General features: G+C 40.4%; 1 protein-coding gene across 1 annotated transcript; it reads right to left on the bottom strand.

The window, feature by feature from the left end:
* Positions 1-184: 184 nt before the first annotated feature.
* Positions 185-23,331, bottom strand: LOC139479076 (UDP-glucose 4-epimerase-like). The gene is made up of 10 exons (XM_071261829.1): positions 23,250-23,331; positions 15,862-15,994; positions 14,098-14,195; positions 11,629-11,742; positions 10,477-10,653; positions 8,640-8,820; positions 7,881-7,966; positions 6,564-6,641; positions 5,305-5,419; positions 185-777 (listed from the first exon to the last, which is right to left on the bottom strand). Exons 2-10 carry the CDS (start codon positions 15,983-15,985, stop codon positions 713-715), a joined length of 1,038 nt encoding a protein of 345 aa, XP_071117930.1. The 5' UTR covers positions 15,986-15,994; positions 23,250-23,331; the 3' UTR covers positions 185-712.
* Positions 23,332-24,925: the final 1,594 nt, after the last annotated feature.

The following is a 24,925-nucleotide window of genomic DNA, read 5'->3' as shown; positions in this document are numbered from 1 at the left end:
GCCATCAGATAGCTCCATGTCACATGGCACTTGGAGCCATCAGATAGCTCCATGTCACATGTCACCTAGGGCCATCAGATAACTCCATGGCATTTGGAGCCATCAGATAGCTCCATGTCACCTGGAGCCATCAGATAGCTCCATGTCACATGGCACTTGGAGCCATCAGATAGCTCCATGTCACATGTCACCTAGGGCCATCAGATAGCTCCATGGCATTTGGAGCCATCAGATAGCTCCATGTCACATGGCACCTGGAGCCATCAGATAGCTCCATGGCACCTGGAGCCATCAGATAGCTCCATGTCACATGGCATTTGGAGCCATCAGATAGCTCCATGTCACATGACACTTGAAGACATGTAGATCCATGTCACATGACACCAGGAGCCATCCGACAGCTCCACATCACATCTCAACTGGAGTCGTAAGACTCCATATTCTCATCCGACCAAGTGGAGCCATCACAGTTCAACATTTACTATACAGTGGAGCCTTATAGACACGGCTCCCCATTCCCACACAAGTCATAATGTTCCCAACATGTATGTCTATGATCTACAAAAATAAATGATCCTCCCACATAGCCCACCCTCTTAATGGCTACCTGAGGGTGATCACTGTACAGTGTCAAAATGTGAAACAGATTGGGCAATGATTGTTCATACTATAATTTATCTGTACTTAAATTAATGCCTAGTGTAAGCTGCCATTATTTGCCCTCAGCTGGTCGGAAGCCATTAGGGTTGGTCGACTGCCATCTCCACAGATCCTCACCTGCAAAACATGACAACACACATGTAAAACATCTTACATACGACACTTCCTGGGTATTCCCATGCACACGGTCCTATAACCATGACGACCATCATGTATCAACAATAATACTATCATCTTACATACGACACTTCCTGGGTATTCCCATGCATACGGTCCTTTAACCATGACGACCATCATGTATCAACAATAATACTATCATCTTACATACGACACTTCCTTGGTATTCCCATGCATACGGTCCTTTAACCATGACGACCATCATGTATCAACAATAATACTATCATCTTACATACGACACTTCCTGGGTATTCCCATGTATACGGTCCTTTAACCATGACGACCATCATGTATCAACAATAATACTATCATCTTACATACGACACTTCCTGGGTATTCCCATGCATACGGTCCTTTAACCATGACGACCATCATGTATCAACAATAATACTATCATCTTACATACGACACTTCCTGGGTATTCCCATGCATACGGTCCTTTAACCATGACGACCATCATGTATCAACAATAATACTATCATCTTACATACGACACTTCCTGGGTATTCCCATGTATACGGTCCTTTAACCATGACGACCATCATGTATCAACAATAATACTATCATCTTACATACGACACTTCCTGGGTATTCCCATGCATACGGTCCTTTAACCATGACGACCATCATGTATCAACAATAATACTATCATCTTACATACGACACTTCCTGGGTATTCCCATGCACACGGTCCTTTAACCATGACGACCATCATGTATCAACAATATTACTATCATCTAACATACGACACTTCCTGGGTATTCCCATGGGATATGGTCCTATAACCATGACAACCATCAAGTGTTAACGGTATTACTATCATCTTACATACGACACTTCCTGGGTATTCCCATGCATACGGTCCTATAACCATGACCACCATCATGTATCAACAATATTACTATCATCTTACATACGACACTTCCTGGGTATTCCTGTTGGATATGGTCCTATAACCATGATGACCATCATGTATCAACAATATTACTATCATCTAACATACGACACTTCCTGGGTATTCCCATGCATACGGCCCTATAACCATGACGACCATCATGCATCAACAATATTACTATCATCTTACATATGACACTTCCTGGGTATTCCCATGGGATATGGTCCTATAACCATGACGACCATCATGTATCAACAATATTACTATCATCTTACATACGACACTTCCTGGGTATTCCCATGGGATATGGCCCTATAACCATGACAACCATCAAGTGTTAACGGTATTACTATCATCTTATATACAACACTTCCTGGGTATTCCTGTTGGATATGGTCCTATAACCATGACAACAATCAAGTGTTAACGGTATTACTATCATCTTACATATGACACTTCCTGGGTATTCCTGTTGGATATGGTCCTATAACCATGACAACCATCAAGTGTTAATGGTATTACTATCATCTTACATACGACACTTCCTGGGTATTCCTGTTGGATATGGTCCTATAACCATGACAACCATCAAGTGTTAATGGTATTACTATCATCTTACATGCAACAGCTCCTGTGTATTCCAATGAGATACGGTCCTATAACCATGAGCACCATCATGTATTAACAGTTTTACTATCATCTTACATACATAAAATGAGGAGAAATACTTATAACTTGTGTATAACTCAAGTGTAAAGGTATGCATGAAAGTAGAAATGGAACTGTGCATGTTCATAAGTTAAAGTGTTTCTTTTGAGGGACGCAAAAAATTTCTACAATATGTAAAAATTTCAGGCGTGGTTTAAGTAATCATATTGGAATGCTGACAGCCAGAAAGAGATTGTATCAGGGTGGAGGGGTGGAAATGAGTTAGGTGGGAATGGAACTAGGTGAACTCCTGTCAAGATATGGCCAACCTCCATCAGAGGCCATGCCAGGGGAACTCCCTGTCAAGATATGGCCAACCTCCATCAGAGGGAGGCAATGCCAGGAGAACTTTCTGACAAGATATAGCCAATCTCCATCACAGGCCATGCCAGGAGAACTTTCTGACAAGATATGGCCAACCTCCATCAGAGGCCATGACAGGAGAACTTTCTGACAAGATATGGCCAACCTCCATCAGAGGCCATGACAGGAGAACTTTCTGACAAGATATGGCCAACCTCCATCAGAGGCCATACCAGGAGAACTTTCTGACAAGATATGGCCAACCTCCATCAGAGGCCATGCCAGGAGAACTTTCTGACAAGATATAGCCAACCTCCATCAGAGGCCATGCCAGGAGAACTTTCTGACAAGATATGGCCAACCTCCATCAGAGGCCATGCCAGGGGAACTTCCTGTCAAGATCTGACCAACGTCCATTAGAGGCCGTGCCTGGGGAACTTCCTGTCAAGATCAGACTAACCTCCATCAGAGGCCATGCCAGGGGAACTTTCTGACAAGATATGGCCAACCTCCATCAGAGGCCATGCCAGGGGAACTTCCTGACAAGATATGGCCAATCTCCATCACGGGCCATGCCAGGGGAACTTCCTGACAAGATATGGCCAACCTCCATCAGAGGCCATGCCAGGGGAACTTCCTGACAAGATATGGCTAATCTCCATCAGAGGCCATGCCAGGGGAACTTCCTGTCAAGATCTGACTAACCTCCATCAGAGGCCATGCCAGGGGAACTTCCTGTCAAGATCTGACTAACCTCCATCAGAGGCCATGCCAGGGGAACTTCCTGACAAGATATGGCCAATCTCCATCAGAGGCTATGCCAGGGGAACTTCCTGTCAAGATCAGACTAACCTCCATCAGAGGACGTGCCAGGGGAACTTCCTGTCAAGATCTGACTAACCTCCATCAGAGGCCATGCCAGGGGAACTTGCTGTCAAGATCTGACTAACCTCCATCAGAGGCCATGCCAGGGGAACTTCCTGTCAAGATCTGACTAACCTCCATCAGAGGCCATGCCAGGGGAACTTCCTGACAAGATCTGACCAACGTCCATCAGAGGCCATGCCAGGGGAACTTCCTGTCAAGATCTGACTAACCTCCATCAGAGGCCGTGCCAGGGGAACTTCCTGTCAAGATCTGACTAATCTCCATCAGAGGCCATGCCAGGGGAACTTCCTGTCAAGATCTGACTAATCTCCATCAGAGGCCATGCCAGGGGAACTTCCTGTCAAGATCTGACTAATCTCCATCAGAGGCCATGCCAGGGGAACTTCCTGTCAAGATGTGACTAACCTCCATCAGAGGCCATGCCAGGGGAACTTCCTGTCAAGATCTGACTAATCTCCATCAGAGGCCATGCCAGGGGAACTTCCTGTCAAGATCTGACTAATCTCCATCAGAGGCCATGCCAGGGGAACTTCCTGTCAAGATGTGACTAACCTCCATCAGAGGCCATGCCAGGGGAACTTCCTGTCAAGATCTGACTAATCTCCATCAGAGGCCATGCCAGGGGAACTTCCTGTCAAGATCTGACTAATCTCCATCAGAGGCCATGCCAGGGGAACTTCCTGTCAAGATGTGACTAATCTCCATCAGAGGCCATGCCAGGGGAACTTCCTGTCAAGATCTGACTAATCTCCATCAGAGGCCATGCCAGGGGAACTTCCTGTCAAGATGTGACTAATCTCCATCAGAGGCCATGCCAGGGGAACTTTCTGACAAGATATGGCCAATCTCCATCAGAGGCCATGCCAGGGGAACTTCCTGTCAAGATCTGACCAACGTCCATTAGAGGCCGTGCCTGGGGAACTTCCTGTCAAGATCAGACTAACCTCCATCAGAGGACGTGCCAGGGGAACTTTCTGTCAAGATCTGACTAACCTCCATCAGAGGCCATGCCAGGAGAACTTCCTGTCAAGATCTGACTAACCTCCATCAGAGGCCATGCCAGGGGAACTTGCTGTCAAGATGTGACTAACCTTTCAAACTCTCAGTACAAACAAGTGAAGCCCATCATATTTCTTTATCTAGAAAACAAACAGGAACAAACAGGAACAGGCAGTGGACCAAGCCATCTTCACCTGAAGTGAGTGTTTGTGTTTTGTATGGACTTTCTCATGTTGTGAAAAAATCTTCTGAATCAGGGACAGAGGTGAATCAGGGTAAAGTATTGAATCCGAATAATTTTAGAAAGCTGATACCCGACTGGCTCAAAATCCATGAATCCTTCACTGGCCTGTCAAAGATCTCTCAAGGTTTGCCGCGAGAGTAAGTGAGTGAGTGAGTATGGTTTTACGCCGCTTTTAGTAATATTCCAGCAATATCACAGCGGTGGACACCAGAAATGGGCTTCACACATTGTACCCACGTCAGGAATCGAACCCGGGTCTTTAGCGTGACGAGCGAACGCTTTAACCATCAGGCTACCCGACCGCCCCTCGCCTCGAGATCTTGATGGAGAGAAGGATGACATTTGATATAAAAGAGGGTGTAAGTTTAAGACACCTACTTAACACAACAATAGACAAGTGAATCACTTCATAGATGCACTGAGGACTTACACATCTCATCCAGGTCTTTCTGTGCAGTCCATGACAGCTCCGTCTTGGCGAGGGCGGCATCAGCGTAACACGAGGCAATGTCTCCCAGACGGCGCTCAACTTTACTGTATGGAATCTGTAAAGCAAAGGTGAATGGCTCATCAAGATTCTTAGTGCATGGAAGCCTGCTATGTTGTACAGGGGAGTCTGGTGTGTTGTATAGGGGAGTCTGGTGTGTTGTATAGGGGAGTCTGGTGTGTTGTACAGAGAAGTCTGGTGTGTTGTATAGGGGAGTCTGGTGTGTTGTACAGAGGAGTCTGGTGTGTTGTGTAGGGGAGTATGTTGCGTTGTACAGAGGAGTCTGGTGTGTTGTACAGAGGAGTCTGGTGTGTTGTGTAGTGGAGTCTGGTGTGTTGTATAGGGGAGTCTGGTGTGTTGTACAGAGGAGTCTGGTGTGTTGTACAGAGGAGTCTGGTGTGTTGTATAGGGGAGTCTGGTGTGTTGTACAGAGGAGTCTGGTGTGTTGTACAGATGAGTCTGGTGCATTGTACAGGGGAGTCAGGTGTGTTGTATAGGGGAGTCTGGTGTGTTGTACAGAGGAGTCTGGTGTGTTGTACAGAGGAGTCTGGTGTGTTGTATAGGGGAGTCTGGTGTGTTGTACAGAGGAGTTTGGTGTGTTGTATAGAGGAGTCTGGTGCATTGTATAGAGGAGTCTGGTGTGTTGTACAGAGGAGTCTGGTGTGTTGCACAGAGGAGTCTGGTGTGTTGTACAGGGGAGTCTGGTGCATTGTACAGGGGAGTCAGGTGTGTTGTATAGGGGAGTCTAGTGTGTTGTATAGGGGAGTCTGGTGTGTTGTACAGAGGAGTCTGGTGTGTTGTACAGAGGAGTCTGGTGTTTTGTATAGGGGAGTCTGGTGTGTTGTACAGAGGAGTTTGGTGTGTTGTATAGAGGAGTCTGGTGCATTGTATAGAGGAGTCTGGTGTGTTGTATAGAGTCAGGTGCGTTGTACAGAGGAGTCAGGTGTGTTGTATAGGGGAGTCTGGGGTGTTGTATACGGGAGTCAGGTGCGTTGTACAGAGGAGTCTGGTGTGTTGTATAGGGGAGTCTGGTGTGTTGTATATGGGAGTCTGGTGTGTTGTATACGGGAGCGTAGTGTCTTGTATACATGAGTATAATGTATAGTATGTGGGGGAGTCTAGTGTATTGTATGGGAGTCAAGTGTATTGTATGGGGGAGTCTAGTGTATTGTATGGGGGTGTCTAGTGTATTGAATACCCACCGACTTTCCTGATGCCTTCTCAAATGCCTTGACCATATCCAGCACGGAGTAGCCATGTCCAGTGCCCAGGTTGTAGGTCTTCAATGGAAGAGAAAGAGAGGTCATTAACAGAAGCCTTGGCTGTGAGACACAGCTGCATCAATACCACAGAATACTGGGGTAGGCATCCACTACACTGAGACACAGCTGCCTCAATACCACAGAATACTGGGGTAGGCATCCACTACTCTGAGACACAGCTGCATCAATACCACAGAATACTGGGGTAGGCATCCACTACACTGAGACACAGCTGCATCAATACCACAGAATAATGGGGTAGGCATCCACTACACCCTTCCAAATGTCACTGACCAAATACAGTAAACTATGCTTAAAACAAACTGACCAACATAACAAACTTATTTTTTATTCCCGGACATTTGTTGTTTATATGCTGTATATATGCTTATATCAAACTATGGTTATTACGAAATATAATTAGTGGTCCCTTTGAGTTTGTTATAACCGTAGTCTACTGTTCTTTAAAAATAGGGGCACGAGTGGCCCAGTCGTCTAAGGCGCAGCGATTCGCTGTGCAGAGTTGCGTCCCTTGGGCACGCCAGAAACCTATGATTGTGGGTTCGAATCCCGGTTCGACCCGATTATGTTTCTAGGTTCGTCAGCACCTTACCCGTGCTCGTGGGTTTCACCGAAGTGGTAAACGTCTGAGACCTGCATCACTTCGGGCTTTCCTCCTACATTAAGCTGACACACCGTGATATAAATGGAATACTGTTAAAAGCGGCGTTTAACCCAACTCACTCACTCACTCACTCACACTTAAAAAATATCCCAGTTACTACATGGACGAGTGAGTGAGTATGGTTTGACGCTGCTTTTAGCATTATTCAAGCAATATCTTAACAGGGGACACCAGAAATGGGCTTCACTCATTGTGCCGATATGGGGAATGGAACCTGGGTCTTCGGTGTGAAGAGCAAACGCTTTAACCACTATGCTACCCGACCGCCCCCATATGGAGGATGAGTAAGCTCTTTTAACCCACATAGCAGCCTTTGCATGTTGAGAGGTGTGAGAAGAGGCATTGTCATGAAATAGTAGAACTCAAGCAGTCAGTATTCCTCGCCGCTTTTCTTTGATAGAATCTCTCAGGAGATGAAGCAAAAAGCTACAAAGAAGAGGAAATCTCTGGCTTAATGACACAATGACTGAGGACATGTTGTGTGACTTGTGTAGGGAGAAATCACCGCCCACACAGCTCCTATTCAGGGCTGACATGAATACGGTGACATTCCAGCTATGATTCTAACTCACCTTGTTCCCACAGCTCTCTTCGACCTTCTTAATGGCTGCCACATGACCTTGTGCAAGGTCAACCACATGAATATAATCACGAACACCTAGAACCAACAACAATGTGTAACGCATCTGACAGACTGGATCCTGGTGTGGTCAGGTGAGACTATCTAGAACCTGTACTAACAGCATTGTGGGTCAGAGTAGCAAATTACTTTTCAAATATATGTCGCAGTTAAATCTAAAAAATAAATTGGGTATACTTTGATTTTGTTGTGCGTATTTTGTACCATTTCTTTGATTTATGACACTACAGACAAATTACATAATGTTGTTTTCCTCTCTCCATCCTGGCACAAGGATAGTCTAAATGGATTAGCACAAGGAATGAGTTGGCGAAAGCACTGTAGCAATGTCCCATACTTCTGTGTTGTAACACTTTGAAAATGTTTAGGCGGCAAAAATGTGAATGAAGTCCTGAGAAGAGTAATATATTGAAAACTATCTTTACAACAATGAATTAACATTTAAAAAACCCATTAAGAAGTATGTTTGGCGAAGTAATTAACAACTAAATTAAAATACATTTATACGCTTTATTTTATGGTCAAGGGGAGATAATCCACACAAATTACACTAAAAAGCACAACTTCTAAAAACTATACAATCTACAACCAATAAACTGAAGCTATGAAAATATTTCCATGCTGCAACTTGCAAGAACAGTACAGATGATAAAGACGACCCTGATAGCGGCAGACCACACAGTTCACTGACCTGTCCCATCTGGGGTGTCGTAGTCGCTGCCGTACACCTTCAGCTCCGATCTGCGTCCCACGGCCACCTGGGCTACGAAGGGCATCAGGTTGTTTGGTGGGCCCTGGGGGTCCTCGCCGATCTTCCCGGACTTGTGGGCACCGACCGGGTTGAAGTATCTCAGGATCACAATGTTCCACTGCTGCACATACAACCAGCACATAATATGATCAGAGTTGACGATTGAATATTTTTGTGTAATTATAGAGGTAGTTACTAGGGATTTGTATTGAATGTTTAGAGTGAATCACAATATTTTACGATGCACAGGGAAGTATGTATCACAATATATTGTATAATTCTAAATTTTGAATTCAGAAGCAATCTGATACATTAATTGAAGTTCATTAATGGAACAAAACAAGATGCTAGTACAACATGATGTTTACTCATTCACACTCTGGGACAGTGATGACTTGGTGTCACCGAAGCGAACTCCCAAATAGCGAATTTGTATTTTGGAATTACGGAAATATTTCGAAGATACATGTATGTGGCAAGTATTATAGTGTCTAATATAAAATGTGATTAAAATCGTTATTTGAAATTGCCTGAAATCACCGGATATACCGAGCATTAAAAACTGATATTGTGATGCGTAATCATGGAAAGAATGAACCTCAATTTACTGACATACCAGTAATACCGCCCACCCTTAGTAGTTTCGTAAAAAACGGTGTTGATACTATAAAAACCTAATAGGGTATTTACAGTGTGTGTCCACCATTTTAATGTTTATAAATCTATTGAAGTCAATATTTACAAATCCAAACATCAACAATAATAACTTCACAGAATGCTAATTAAATAAGTAATACAATGTAAACACCAATACAAGATCAATACATCGTTCAGCGCAAGCCCCACCCATTCTAGTATCAGCAAATCAGGACACACAAGTCTGCTAGTGGGCGGGTCCAATTGTTTTCCAGTTTATGGAAACATTGCTAGGCTAGCCAATCATATGTGATGGAATCACTTGCAACTTATTCATTATCTGTTGCAGGTCGGAGAAGGCAGCAACCTGATATAGTTCCATTTCTATTCCAGAGACATCATCGTGGGTGACACCAGTTTTGGAATCAAACCCAGGCTGCTGCAACAAGTGCTTTACCACTGGACCATTTCGCCTTCCCTTATCACCAAGTTCTGTCACATTAACTCAACTCGGATCTCCCCATGAAGGAACCTACAGGTACCTCCACTAGCACTGGCATACAGAGAAATGGGTAAAGGCTCATATTTGTCTTTCAGCCACAACAGATTCTGTTTCACCATCCAGAAAATAGCATAAAATTCCAGAAATTGTTTTGTCTTGATTATTTTTAATATGCAAATGGTATATATTTGCCACACAACTGATTCTGAAGCACCAACCAGAAAATAGCATTAAATTCCAGTAATTGGTTTGTTTTGATTATGGACTAAACATTTGGGATACTCAGAGTGAGTGAGTGAGTTTGGTTTTACGCAGCTTTTAGCAATATTCCAGCAGAGGGACACCAAAAATTGGCTTCACACATTGTACCTATGTGGGGAATCGAACCTGGGTCTTTGGCATGACGAGTGAACACTTTAACCACTAGACTACCCCACCGCCTCTTTGATTATTTTTAAAATGCAAATAGATTATATTTTTGTATACAATACATAAACAATGCATTGGTTTACATATCATGAGTACAGTGTTTGAAGTAATTCACCGAAACCAAGCTCTAATTTCATCCAGTAATCGATTTATAAATACAAGAAAACTACTGCAAAACGTCACTAAACACTTTGAAATACTTTCACCAACCTTTTCAGCATTTGAGAGATCTCTTAGAATTTCTTCGATGAAATACTTTGTTTTGCCATAAGGATTAGTACATCCCCCGATTGGGTGTTTCTCGTCCAGAGGAAGATACTGTGGCGTGCCATACACTGTTGCGGAGCTTGAGAACACCAAGTTGTTGACCCCCTTCTCCTTCATCACCTATCGGGAAGATCAACATGGCCGTCACTTCACGTCTGCTCAACAATACCTCAACACAAAATCTTCTTGAGAAGGGGATTTCCCTTCAAATCAAGCATGACAATTCAATGTAATATGTATGCTTGACAATTGTGAAAACAAAAAATGATGCTGGTCTAACTTGGGTGAAACCTATAAGCATGTATATCGCGCTGACAAACCTAGAAACATCATGGTCACAGGCTTCTGTCTCACAGTCCCTGAACCATATCAGTTTCCCTTTCTGTAATGCAAAAGCCCAAAATGAAGCAAGTCTAGATTTCCATCTATGTTCCATTGGGGCTCCTAAAACGTCAGGCACCAGTGAAGTTGTGAGTGAGAATTGTTTTACGCCCCCTGTAGCAATATTCCAGCAAAATATCACGGGGGGGGGGGCACCAGAAATGTGCTTCACACATTGTACCCATGTGGGGAATTGAACCCAGATTTTCAGCGTGATGAGCGAGCACTTTAACAATTAGGCTAACACCCACCTACACCCACACCCCCACCCACACCCAGTGAAGCAACAAGGGCAGTGAGAAGTAAAACACTTTGTGGGACTCCTGAATACAATGATGGTAGAAGGCATGCATTTTTCCACATCAAACATCAAACATCAAACCAGCCAGTTGGCTTGGATGTTGGTTTTGAATTTCAAAGACAGGACATTTCAATGTTTACTCATTAAATGCTTTGTTTTGTAAGATATGCTCAATCAACATGTATACTAGTATTCAAGTTATATCACGGCATGTCAGATTGATGTCGGAGGAAAGCCTGAAGTGATGCCGGTCTTATAAATACCACTTCAGTGAAACCCATAACACGAGTATGGTGCTGACAAACCTAGAAACATTAGGGCGAACTGGGACTGGAAACCCACGATCATAGGTTTCTGCCTGACAGATTCCATGAAACAGGCTGATAAGCGAGTGAGTAAAATATATGTCTGACCTCTAAAAGGTTGACTGTACCGCCAACGTTTGTCCGGTAGTACAACAGCGGGAGGTCACATGACTCCCCAACGGCCTTGAGACCTGCGAAGTGGATCACTGCACTGAACTTGTGCTGCAAACAAATATATGCACATTAGCTGTTAAAACGTGAAGAAACCTGGTCATTGAATATAGAAAATATTATCATGAGGAGATATTTGTGCCCAACACCAGGCACTTGCCAAGCATATGTTTCAATTCATTTTCAAGACTGAAAGAAGGGGAACTAATCGTCTTCTCTTGGTAGTCTACCCTGGAAGAGTCATGGGGATTTGGGGAAAGTTAAATTAATGTTCCCCTGTGAAAAACATTCCACCTGTGTCTGGTGACAGTCCATGATTGTAGGGATTCAAGGCAACATGGTGACAGTAATTCCTGATAACACTGTCCACCTGTGTCTGGCGACAGTCCATGACTGTAGGGATTCAAGGCAACATGACTTACAATCAGGACCTGAGATCATGTAAGGGACCAGTTCAAAAGTTCATTGTAGGATAAGTTTTGAGACTTACCCTCAACCCATCAAAAAACACTTCAATTCTGAAAATGTTGAATTCCTTGAAATACTCACAAACACATTGTAGTTTATTTACTAGGTAATGAAAATCATTAGTAGTTCTTTTTATAGATAAAATCTGCCATTCTATATTATGCACGTCATTAGAATGATATACCACCAGTGCTGGCCACAACAAAACCCTATCTCTAGGAAGATAGAATAGCTTAGTTACAACATAAAACAATGATAAATCAGGTGAGTTGACTTTGTTGGATGGAAAACTTGCAGGGCGATAAACTCCCTCACCACAAAACATTAGAAATCAAGATTTTTTATCCCACATCAAACTTTTGAATTGGTCCCTAAACTTACTGATAACTGAACATTAATAAAAACACTGTATATATGGTTTTACACATTAAATAATCTGCTGAGACAGATCTGGTAAGCATGATGCTTTTCAGATGCATTTGAATGTTTATTTTTTTCTTGTCTAGTGCCACACTCATGAAAATACAGAAAAAATAATTAAAATGCGAATAAATGAAGGCAAAGGTCGCAGGAGGATAAACCATTGAAATATTCCAAAAGACAAACATTTCATATTGTATTCCGCTTACCAAATATTTAATGAGTACCAAATATTTACTGCATACCACACATTAACTGCATACCACATATTTACTATGTACCAAATATTTACTGCATACTACATATTTACAAGGTACCAAATATTTACTGCATACAACATATTTACTGCATACCTGATATTTACTGCATACCACATATTTACTGCATACCACATATTTACTGCATACCAAATATTTTATTGTATACAACATATTTACTGCATACCAAATATTTACTGTATACCACATATTAACTTTGAACCAAATATTTACTGCCTACCAAACTTCATAATCATGACAATGATTGATGCATGCAGCTATGGCTGTGCAGTGGGCAAATTAGACTATGGCTGCTGTGACTTTCATGTTCAAATCCTTACTTTTGTGCAAGAGTATAGAATGACAAGGACACTCTTTATCATCAACTAAACGTGTTTGTTGTTAGCTCAGAAAGTTGATACTGAAGCAAACAATGGTTGCTTATACAACCGCTCAACTTCAGCTGACTGTGACTGCACACTGTTGCCTCTCCTACACTTGAGCATCTTGAGCATCGATCTATGAAATTGGGATCGATGACATTTATCAACCAAGTCAGTGAGCCTGACCACCCTCTCCCGTCGGTCACCTTTTACGACAAGCATAGTCACCTTTTACGGCAAGTATGGGTTGCTTAAGATCTATTCCTATGTAGAGAATGGATGCAGGAAAAATGTATTGGATCCTACAGGATAATATACATTAATTGCACCAGCACTACATCAAGAGCAGTTATAGGTGTGTGGTATTTCATCAATCATGACCACTGTCTACTTGACCATTGATTCATTCCAGGCTCTCAAGTAAATATAAAAATATACAGTACACCAAGTAATTACTTTGCAAGACTCTCATATTGCCTGCAAGGACTGTCAAAATTAATCATGGGGGGACCCCCTGCTATTTTAAGTCAAGGTAGAAGCCTATTCATTTTTCTTATCTTTTGCAAATATAGAACACTGGCATATACAAAAGAACAGTTATCTATTTGATTGGTGGCTTTCTGTTCCAGACAGTCAAATCGATCCCTAAACCCCCAATTAAAGTGCTACCTTATCCTGACATTAAATTGCTTCACAACACAGGAACAGTTGCTCCGCGAGAGTCTTGGAAGATAGGTTAACTGTATCTGATCTGTTACTGGAATCTATAGAACGAACATGGTGTCCCCGATATCCACAAAATCAGTGGAAGATTGATTGTGAACTTCTGTCTCGGTGGATGCAGTCTAAATGACCCCTGCACTCTGACCTCCACTGACCTTGTCGAACACCTCTTCCACTGCCTTCCTGTCCAGCAGGGTGACATTGTATGTCTGGATCTTCTTCCCCACGATCTCTTCCACACGACGGATACTCTCTGTAACATTGTAACACCAGCTTATGTACTCTCTGTAACATTGTAACACCAGCGTACATACTCTCTGTAACATTGTAACACCAGCTTATATACTCTCTGTAACATTGTAACACCAGCTTATATAACTATCTGTAACATTGTAACACCAGCTTATATACTCTCTGTAACATTGTAACACCAGCTTATATACTCTCTGTAACATTGTAACACCAGCTTATATAACTATCTGTAACATTGTAACACCAGCTTATATAACTATCTGTAACATTGTAACACCAGCTTATATACTCTCTGTAACATTGTAACACCAGCTTATATAACTATCTGTAACATTGTAACACCAGCTTATATAACTATCTGTAACATTGTAACACCAGCTTACATACTGTCTGTGACATTGTAACACCAGCTTATATACTCTCTATAACACTGTAGCACCAGCTTACATTAATGTACTCTGTCACATAACATCAGCTTCTATAGTCTCTGTAACATTGTAACACCAGCTTATATACTCTCTGTAACACTGTAACACCAGCTTACCTACTCTCTAAAACACCAGCTTATATACTCTGTAACATTGTAACACCAGCTTATATACTCTCTATAACATTGTAAACCAGCTTATATTAATATACTCTCTTTAACATTGTAACACCAGCTTATATACTCTCTGTAACATTGTAACACCAGCTTATATAGTCTCTAAAACACTTGCTTATATACTCTCTGTAACATTGTAAAACCAGCTTATATGCCCACTGTAACACCAGCTTACATTAATGTACTCTATCACGTAACATCAGCTTCTATAGTCTCTGTAACATTGTAACACCAGCTTATATACTCCCTGTAACACTGTAGCACCAGCTTACATTAATGTACTGTCACATAACATCAGTTTCTATAGTCTCTGTAACATTGTAAAACCAGCTTTTATACTCCCTGTAACACTGTAGCACCAGCTTACATTAATGTACTCTCTTTAACATTTTAACACCAGCTTAAGTACTCTCTGTAACATTACATCAGCTTCTATATTTTCTGTAACATTGCAACAACAACATATGTAATCCTTGTTTGTGTTTGTAACATGAAGAATACCACTGTTTATGTTTGTTACAGCTGACTCGATGTTAAATGTGATGTGAAATCATAACCATTTTTACTCAAAGGTTGGGTCATTACGTTTTTAATTGGGTAACCAATAATTTGTCACTCATCTATTCATCACTCTTTTGGGTTTTTCCCAAACTAAGTAAACAATTTGAGATTAAAAAAAATTATACCTAATGTTTTAGATGTATGTAACGGTTCTAACTAAAAGCTTGAGTCAGAAAGTAAATTAGCTCGTAATTGTGTTTTGGAAATTAGCTCCATTGTACGCATGCTGAAAAAACTTCGTTGGGTATTTACGCATGCTGTTTTTATACAAATTACGTTTCTGTATGCAAGTTCATTAAAAGTAATTGGGTTTTGAACATTTTTAGGGGGTATCTTATGCAAATATGCTGCTTATCTGTATTCAACATAGTTGAAGATTATGTTGAGAAGAGAGTAAGTGAATTGCTGATGGATGGATAGATGGATTGAAGATGAATCCATGACACAAGTTCACTTTTAGGCAGTCACTGACCACAATGTTATCAAGTAATCCGGTACTGACCCATGCTGGCATTGACCAGGTTGTCAAGGACAACGACGGAGTAGCCCGCCGCAATAAGCTCGATGACAGAATGGCTCCCCACGTAGCCTGCCCCACCAGTCACTAGGATACACTTCTCAGGCATCTTGCACTTCTGGAAATAAAAAATACATAGTTCATTGTATCACATCTGAGAAAGATTTCTGCCAATATTTCAAAATACTTTAGACCCCCTCCATGGTCTGGTGGATAGAGCATCTGTCTAGGAAGCGGAATATTGGTGGTTTGATTTCCGTCCGTGTCATACTAATACCGTTTCAAGATGGTACTTGTTGTTACCCTGCCTGGTGCTTGGCATTAAGTGAGTGAGTTTTGGTTTTATGCCGCTTTTAGCAATATTCCAGCAATATCATGGCAGGGGACACCAGAAATGGGCTTCACACATTGTACCCATGTCAGGAATTGAACCTGGGTCTTCAGCATGATGAGCGAACGCTTTAACCACTAGGCTACCCGACCACCCCGCTTGGCATTAAGGGGATACAACAAGGACTGGTCGGCTCAAGACAGTCTACACTATAATGTGTCTGAGTGGAGAATCTATGACAAACTGTGGCAACGTATGTCAGTGGGATAGACAATTACAAGCAGTGACGTATGCATGTGCTCACAGATACAAACGTCACTATATTAGTGCAATAAGAACATGGTTTTAAGCACTGAACCAAAATAAAATATTTGCTGTCTACTAGTACATATTAAACGGGTTTAACACATATTATCCTCTTAAAGATCCCTATTGCATCAATCATGATCAATTTCTATGCATAACTGTCTCACATGTGCTCTCACATGTGAGAAATTGTAAAATGGATGGCTATGATGGGACACACCATGACTGGTCTGTGTTACTTCTGTGAAGATACACCTGCGATGCCAAAGACCAAACTGAAATATATTTGCTTCAGAACGCACATCAAAATACACTTTAGTCAGTCTGCAAAATAATTTCATTGTGGTCTCTGGCAAGTTCGCTCACTGCATAGCAGCAACCTTGATTCAATAGTCACCTAATTATCATACCTCAAATCACAAGCAAAGGAGGAAAAATAAAATCTTGTAGAAATAACTGAAGTCAAGCAAGTCCCAATCCCTTGTCTACACCGAGCAGCTTATCAAATATATAGAAACCTACTGATCCACTCTTGCCCATGATGTCACACTGAGCCAGCTGACAGCGAGTTAACCTCTCCTTGTACGACAAACACCCAAGACCACAGCGGGACACCCTTGTGTACAACATGCAGATTCTCGCTTGTTTGTTAAACAACAACAGCGTGCAAGACCTCGCAACGTGTCAACATTTCCCTTGCAAGTCAGCAACTAACATACCCTTTTGACAACACCGAGATATTTAAGCCATTTCCTTTTATTCATTTTTAACTATCAACTATCAATAGAAACCTTACAACATAAGTGTATTTTGGAATGAATTTCATGATTGATATATCCCCAGCTAAGTGCTGGTTATAAGAAATTAGACATATTTCAATGTGTGACTATGCTTGTCGTAAGAGGCAACTAACGGGATCCGGTGGTCACGCTCGCCGACTTGGTTGAAGCGTGTCATCATATCCCATTTGCTTGGATTGGATTACGTGGATCACTGGATTGTTTGGTCCAGACTTGATTATTTACAGACTGCCGTCATATAGCTGGAATATGGCTAAGTGTGGCGTAAAACAACAAACCAACCAACTACAATTAGAGACTTGAGGTACCTTCAACTGTTAATCAAAACATAAGTTTTCAAATAAACAAAAAAAATATTATGCACAAATTTTGATATTTTCAAAATCAATACTTTTCCTGAATTAACACACCAAAATACATCCAGGCCAAGTCCCTACATGTTTGCTGAGGAAAACTGTTTTTCTTTAACTTAAAAAACATCTTCCCATTGAATAGCATGACAAGAAATGTTGAATGCCAAATATGGACATGGCGCTATTAAATGGGGTATTAGTCTTGTTAAAGTCCTGTTACATGTAGGGAAAGTGTACTTAGGGATTGACACACAGCAGCAAGTCTGCAGGGGCCATCTGGCATCGATCTGTGTGAGACGGAGTGACCCAGAAAGACAAACACAAGCCAGGTAACGGATCATTGTATCGACAGACAGCACTTCCACACCTGTCCTACATATTCCTCTTCAGCAACATCTTCTCTGATTACAACTACATCAACATGGCACCCATAGAGTTCATTGTGATTTTATTACAAACAGATTTTGTGGCACAGATGTTTTTGGATAAACGAAAGCCGATAGGTAGCAAACAATCCCATAAATATCCTTATGAGTTCGTAACTTCATATAATATATGAAACGATTGAATAGTTCTGAACTATTTACTTGTTTCATAAAATTAGTATAACACGGGAACAAGTTTAGTATTTTATTTACTACTTGTCGTTTATAAAAATAATAATTCACTGTCATGTGTGAATAGGCAGACATCTACGCAATCCACAGCTTACTCCAATTGAGTTTAACAGAATAATACTTCAAACACGTCAAAAGTTTATATTTATTCATTTAAAACCATACAACGGCCCACCTTTAGATTGGTTTGTTGGTTTGTTTGTTATATCAGCAATATTCCAGCTATATGACAGCGGTCTGTAAATAATCAAGTCTGCACCAGACAATCCAGTGATTAATATCATGAGCATTGATCCACGCAATTCGGATCGATGACATGCATCAACCAAGTCAGCGAGCCTGACCACCCGATCCCCTTAGTCACCTTTTATGACAAGCATAGTCACCTTTTACGGTTGCTGAAGACCTATTCTACCCCGGAATCTTCACGGGTCCCCACCTTTAGAATTCAGGGGTCCGTTCCACAAAGTTATCATAGCGTTAATCTTAACGTAGCTCCCATACTTTTACCTAGACTTATGAATGACCTTGCACTACTATCGCCTTGTGGAACGGGGCCCTGCATCACCATATTTACAATCAGGTCACAATTCCCTGTGATGAAATTTGTGGAATTTTGTTGCAAGATCCACTGGCAAAACAATGCCATGTGACGTCAGCCTAGCAACAGGGTAACTGGGGTCATCGAGTGTGCATAAGCTCTTCTCAATGATCTCTCTCATCTCTTCCTGCAATGTCATTGAAAAAGGCCAGGGATGTTTTGAGTTTTCGATATTTGTGAGTGAAACTTGTTCCTGCAGGACATACAGAGCTCCAGATAAGCTTTTGGTGTTGTGGGTATTTTACCCATGCATTTTATAATCATTGGGTATCAGTAATTCTATCTGGGTATTCAAATTTCTGTTACCCACTAGTTTTTACACGTGGGTATTTAAGTTAAATATTTAAAAACACTATTCATCTGGTCCCTGCAAACTGGTGTCGTGTGGGTTCGAGAGCATTATAGGACTCAAAAATACCACGATACTTTCACAAGAAAGTGTGACGGCAAATGATCATGATGTAACTGTCATCGTGGAGTTTGGCAAGGTTGACGGAAAGTCTGTTTATAATTTCCAAATATGTTGCTGATTTGCTAATCGAATACGCAGGGTTACTTCACAATACAAGTTTTATTTTTGTACCGAATCTGTAATGTTCGTTGCGTATTTGATACGCTTGGATTTTATTTTATTGCATATTTCAGCATTTTTGATGCATATTTAACTCAGATACGCAGCTTATCTGGAGCTCTGACATAAGCATGTTGTTCGGTATAACACAATGGGTAATACAGCTGTATGTTTATTTAATAAGTGATCTCTTCAGGGGGGGGGGGGGGGGGGGGAGAGTTTGTTCTGTTAGTACGAGGGTTCTAAGCCTAACAAACAAACCCTACAATTGTGAAAGTGTTTTTAATTTTATTTTTCAACATAATCTCCCTGCTTTTGAATACACTTCTCACATAGATAGTGAAGCATTTCAATTCAAGTCAGGAAGAAGTTTTCTGAAGCCACCCTGAAAAACCCATCCACGGCAGCTGTGAGGTCATCTATCTCGTCACAGCGCTTTTCACAAAGGTGTTTTTTCAGGAAACAGGTGGAAATCACTTGGTGCCAGGTTTGGCGAGTATGGGGGATGAGGAAGCACTTTGAACCCACATTGTCGCATAGCAGCCTTTGCAAGTTGAAAGGTGTGAGAAGAGGCATTGTCATGAAATACTAGAACTCCAGCAGTCAGCATTCCTCGCCACTTTTCTTTGATAGAATATCTCAGGCAATGAAGCAAAAAACCATAGTCAGCACCAGTAATTGCCTTTCTAAGTAATCAACAAGGACCACACCCTTTGCATCCCAGAATACAGAGGCCATAACTTTCTTCACTAATCTTTAAGACTTGAATTTCTTTGGTGCCAGAGAAGTGGAATGGTGCTATAGACTACAGTGGTAGGCACAATGTCATAGTGGTAGACACACTTTCATCACCCCTACTAATCACTACTTTAATTTGACGAAATCCTCCTCCATTAGCTCTAAATTTTCTCTGGCAAATAATTATTTCTATACATACATAAAAATTTTCAAAAGGCATTTCACTTTTTATTTGTTTATTTACAAAAACTTTTGTAAAAAATACAATGTTGGTGGTCGAAAAATCTTTAACAAAATTCAACTTCCAAATTAGTACTGCTTCTAATGAATGAAAAACAAATTCGTGGTCACAACATAATGGAAATTCAATTGCGGATGATACCAAAACACATCTGACTTGTTTTTGTTTTTTGTTTTTATTTCCCAAGCTGTTTATATTGATGGACAAGGTCATACAGATATATACATCATCCTCTCAAATAAAGCACAGCCCTGACAGTATGCATATAAACAATGGTCTATTTGTAGTCATTGTAACAAAATCCAGGCATCTGTGTCATGAATATCCAACACTACATCATCCTATGATACAGACTATAGCCAGACTGCTGCGTGGATACAAGAAAAAGAACTCGCATTCATATCAGTCACATCATATCTTTTACTCTATATCGGTATTTTAACAAAAGAGGGAAACAGATCTTTGTTTCTGTCGATTTTCATGTTGATTTAACATTTTAAGGTAGAGCATACATTTATAATTGTTCACGAGTATCTTAAATCTGTTGTGCAAATATGGTATGGAAGGAAGACCAGAGGGAGAAAAACAGGGATTGACTGCAGTTTGACGATGCATTAAATTTTGTTGTGTCATAATAGTTTTGTACTTCATTTTAAAGTTGTTAAAAAAACAAACATTTTAAGTTCCTATTTTTGTTATAAACATAATTTTTGGTCACTATAAAAATTGCATGTTAGGGATTGTTAGGTTTACCTAAGCCAAACTTAATATTTTTTCTCAGCAAAAATTACCTCTCCTGATAATATCTGTCCACTCCAATCTGTCATATCACTCCAAATCACCAAAATATGGCTGCATTCACACAACATATGAATAATTGTCTCTGGAGCCCCATCACAAAAAGTGCAAAAGTTTGAATCTATGTATCCAATTTGAAATATAAACATGATAAATGTAATTTGTATCTCGATCTTTTTTTTAGATCTTATCAACAGTTAGGGTGGCCTCTTGGCGATGCGGCAATTCAATTCCCATAACTCTGTGTAGAAAATCAGTTTGTCCTTTTCTTTTCACTAAGTTGTAAAACAGTGTTTCTACTTTCTTTTCTATTTTCAGGTGGTTTTTTTGTCAATCGGTCTCAAAAACCAACTAAAAAATATAAGGCCTTAAAACACCACTTTACTCTACTGCTAACTGAAACACATCAAGTTTCCTGATCTGGGTCAGGGTCCTAAACCAATGATTGAACCTGTCACACATGTAATTCTGCTTTAAACTCTGTTTCAGGCGACACCCATATGTGAAAACCAGAAAGTCAGTGAACACACAATGCCATTTAGAAAGTGGTCAAATGTTACAAATGTTACATTTGGGATAACACTTTCTTAGTAAAGTACAAATTCTAGTATCTTTTGGGGTTGAGTCCAATCCGGGATTCGAACCCACACAGCCAGAGTGAGGCCCCCAAATGCCAGCACACAAAGTCAGCAATCTAACCCACTCAGCCATTGAGGTTTCCACAAAATGAAAGTCCGACAACTGGTAGTGGTAGTCTAGATCCCATACTTTGTGTACCTCCTTGACAAGTGTAAATTGGCATGGCTCCCATGGCCAAAAGCTGTGAACAAACAATGCCATTTGGAAAGTGGTCAAATGTAACAAAAGTTATGTTTAGAAAGTTAGACAAAGGTCAACTGGATATACTGTACATCAGAACAATGATCGCTTGAGGCCTCACATAGTTATATGGCCTTCATGGAGGCACAGCACCCAGCTGGTACAATATCTAGACCTAAACTGCAGCTATCTTTAAGCCTAACTTTTCTGTGGTGTATTTTATTGAAACAAACTTATAAAAAAAACATATTACTAAGCATTACTTAGAAAAGTGCATAGGCTCAGAAAACTTGACCAAGGTTAAAATATAAAATAAATTGCATTAAAAAAATAGAGCACTGAATCAGTTGTCTCCAGTGACTATGGGTAAAATCAAATTGACTTCAAATAATCATAATTGTACATGCACAGCTAACAAAATGTGAATAATATATATACCAATATATTTTTTGTATTTTATCACTTGTTTCTACTATTTCATTAACACAAAATCACAAGAAATGGGATTTATAAGAGAGCTTTCAACTGTGTCTTGCAAAATCTTTAATATGATTAATAAAATATAGTCTAAGGTTGATGTTTATAGATACTTTTGTAAGCTGATCAATCTGTGAAAAATAGACAGTACTTTAAATGATATGGGGGCATTGATTCAAAATCTATCAGGCAGAATAATGATAATTATACCACCCCTCTGTGGGGATCCCTTGGGTTGTTAGATCCCCAGCAACCAAATTGACATAAGAGCTCACTAAAATGGGAATTTGTATTTTACAATTTGTGACTGGCTTACTCTGTGTCATTGTAACCTATCAGAATCTAGATCTACCATGAATGTACAAACTTTGCAATTAAGTTAATCATGAGTTAGGCCTACTACTGTTGGACAGTATTGGAGTTGATCATTGTACACACATTTGAAAACCATAGCAGTAATTTACTATAATATGGTCTATATTAATTAATCAGTAACATCATACATATTATGAAATTTTCTTAAAGACACTTGCTGTCAAATGAAAAATTATGGACGTGAGTGGAAAACGATCGATCACACATAGGGCCTACGTGTTTGTAAACACAGTCACTGTTGCATGCCAATATCTATCGACACTACATTTTATTTCCTGTCATCTTTTCATCCAAGATAGGACATGTTTCATGCCAAAAGAAATCAAGGTATAAAATTTGATCATACCTGTTTCTGAAGCTGTTGAACAATGAAGTTTGCGATCTTCTAAGTACGAGAACCTGTCAACGTGTACTCGGCGTGGTTGACCTGGGGTTCAAGGTCACTTTCATCGGTCGCAGAAACTGATATATCATTTGTAATAAATCAGGGTTCGCGTATTTTTAGAATTAATGTACAGATGAAAACGGTTTTCTCACAATGTACACATACGTGTATATCCAATAATATTTCGATAATTCGGTATTATCTATGTAATTGCGGCAGTAAATTCCACTTCCGTTTCCGGTCATCCCGCATACGAAGGTCGAGTCAGTAAACGTCCCTTTCCCAGACCAGGCCACAGCGCTACGTTTATCGAGTGGTATACATCTTGCAAGGGACGCGACTCTTCCCATTAATTACTTGCGCTCAGTGCTACTGTCATGGCGGATCTGTTTACGCATTTGTTTTCTGTCGAAGGTCGGCTTGTTGTTATATTAACGTACAGATCGCTTACTATAACTGCCAGGAAGTCTCTTGGTGGGTTATGGTCGGTTTTGTTGTGGTTGTGTTAACAGTGCGAATGCAAAAATTTGTTTGCCACCAAGTATGATTAAAATCGATATGGCTCAAGACATATCTTTTAGCATATTATGTTATCCACGCGTGCCTCTTAGATCCTTTGGGTTAGTTGTGTCAGATTTGTTTATTTGTTGTTGTTTAACGAAGCACTCACCAATATTTCAACTAAATGACGGCGGTCTGTAAATAATCGAGTTTGATCATGTATTGTCATTTTAGCCATAAAAATAAGCGTCACTGAACTTTTCAACCAAACCTTGTGAAATCATTTCATACCACCCGTTATTATTTTTTTTGTGTATCATGCACAATTTTAGACAAAAGGATGTGTTGAAAGTCTCTATGTTCTAACAATCATATGTTGAGTTTGTGTTCTGTTTCCAAAATAGAAAACACTACCATTTAACACTGCAATTAAATCCAATCTGACATTTTGTTACCTACTCTTGAGACTTGCAGTGGGTACCCGGGTAATAGGGGATCGGCTAACCGGGTAGTAAATTTGAACTCGTCCCAGCCCTACTGCAAATATATCTCAAATTAAATGCCTCAATAACTGCAAACTGTGAAAAGTTTTATTGTGGTATGGTACTTAGTTTTAAGGCTTAATTTCATTTCATCTGTGCTTTAAACTTAAATTTATAAATAAAGCGTGTGTGACAGTGTTAATGCACTTTTTACACTTCCAAATACAAGGAATAAAATCTGGTATTCAAGTTTCAGTGAATGTTACTTTTGTTTGAAATACAGTCAAACTCAATTGGGTTTCTGTCACTTGCAGAACTTCAACAATGGATCATAACAAGCATGACAAATATTACAGAACATCCTTAATATCAGAACTCGGGTATTTATCATATCTAGCTTGTGACAATTTTAACATGATATTCTCGTTTCATATTTGTCAACTGAATAATGTGTTATAGTTCACAAGAAAATTAAGTTAGCCAGTCAGGCAACCTTAATGTTATTTTCATGAGCCCTACTTGAAATTAATGGTTTCTTTACCATAAAAGGTCGGGGATTTAATCTTTTCGAGGACATTTTCTAGTGTGACTTATAACTTGAAAACTACAGCATAGATTCTCCTCAAACTTTGTGTATCAATAGGACAGGTGCTG

The sequence above is a fragment of the Haliotis cracherodii genome, unplaced genomic scaffold (assembly GCF_022045235.1).
Source record: "Haliotis cracherodii isolate W230 unplaced genomic scaffold, xgHalCrac1.p SCAF_4, whole genome shotgun sequence".
Lineage (NCBI taxonomy): Eukaryota > Metazoa > Mollusca > Gastropoda > Lepetellida > Haliotidae > Haliotis > Haliotis cracherodii.
This window is presented reverse-complemented; position numbering and strand designations above follow the sequence as displayed.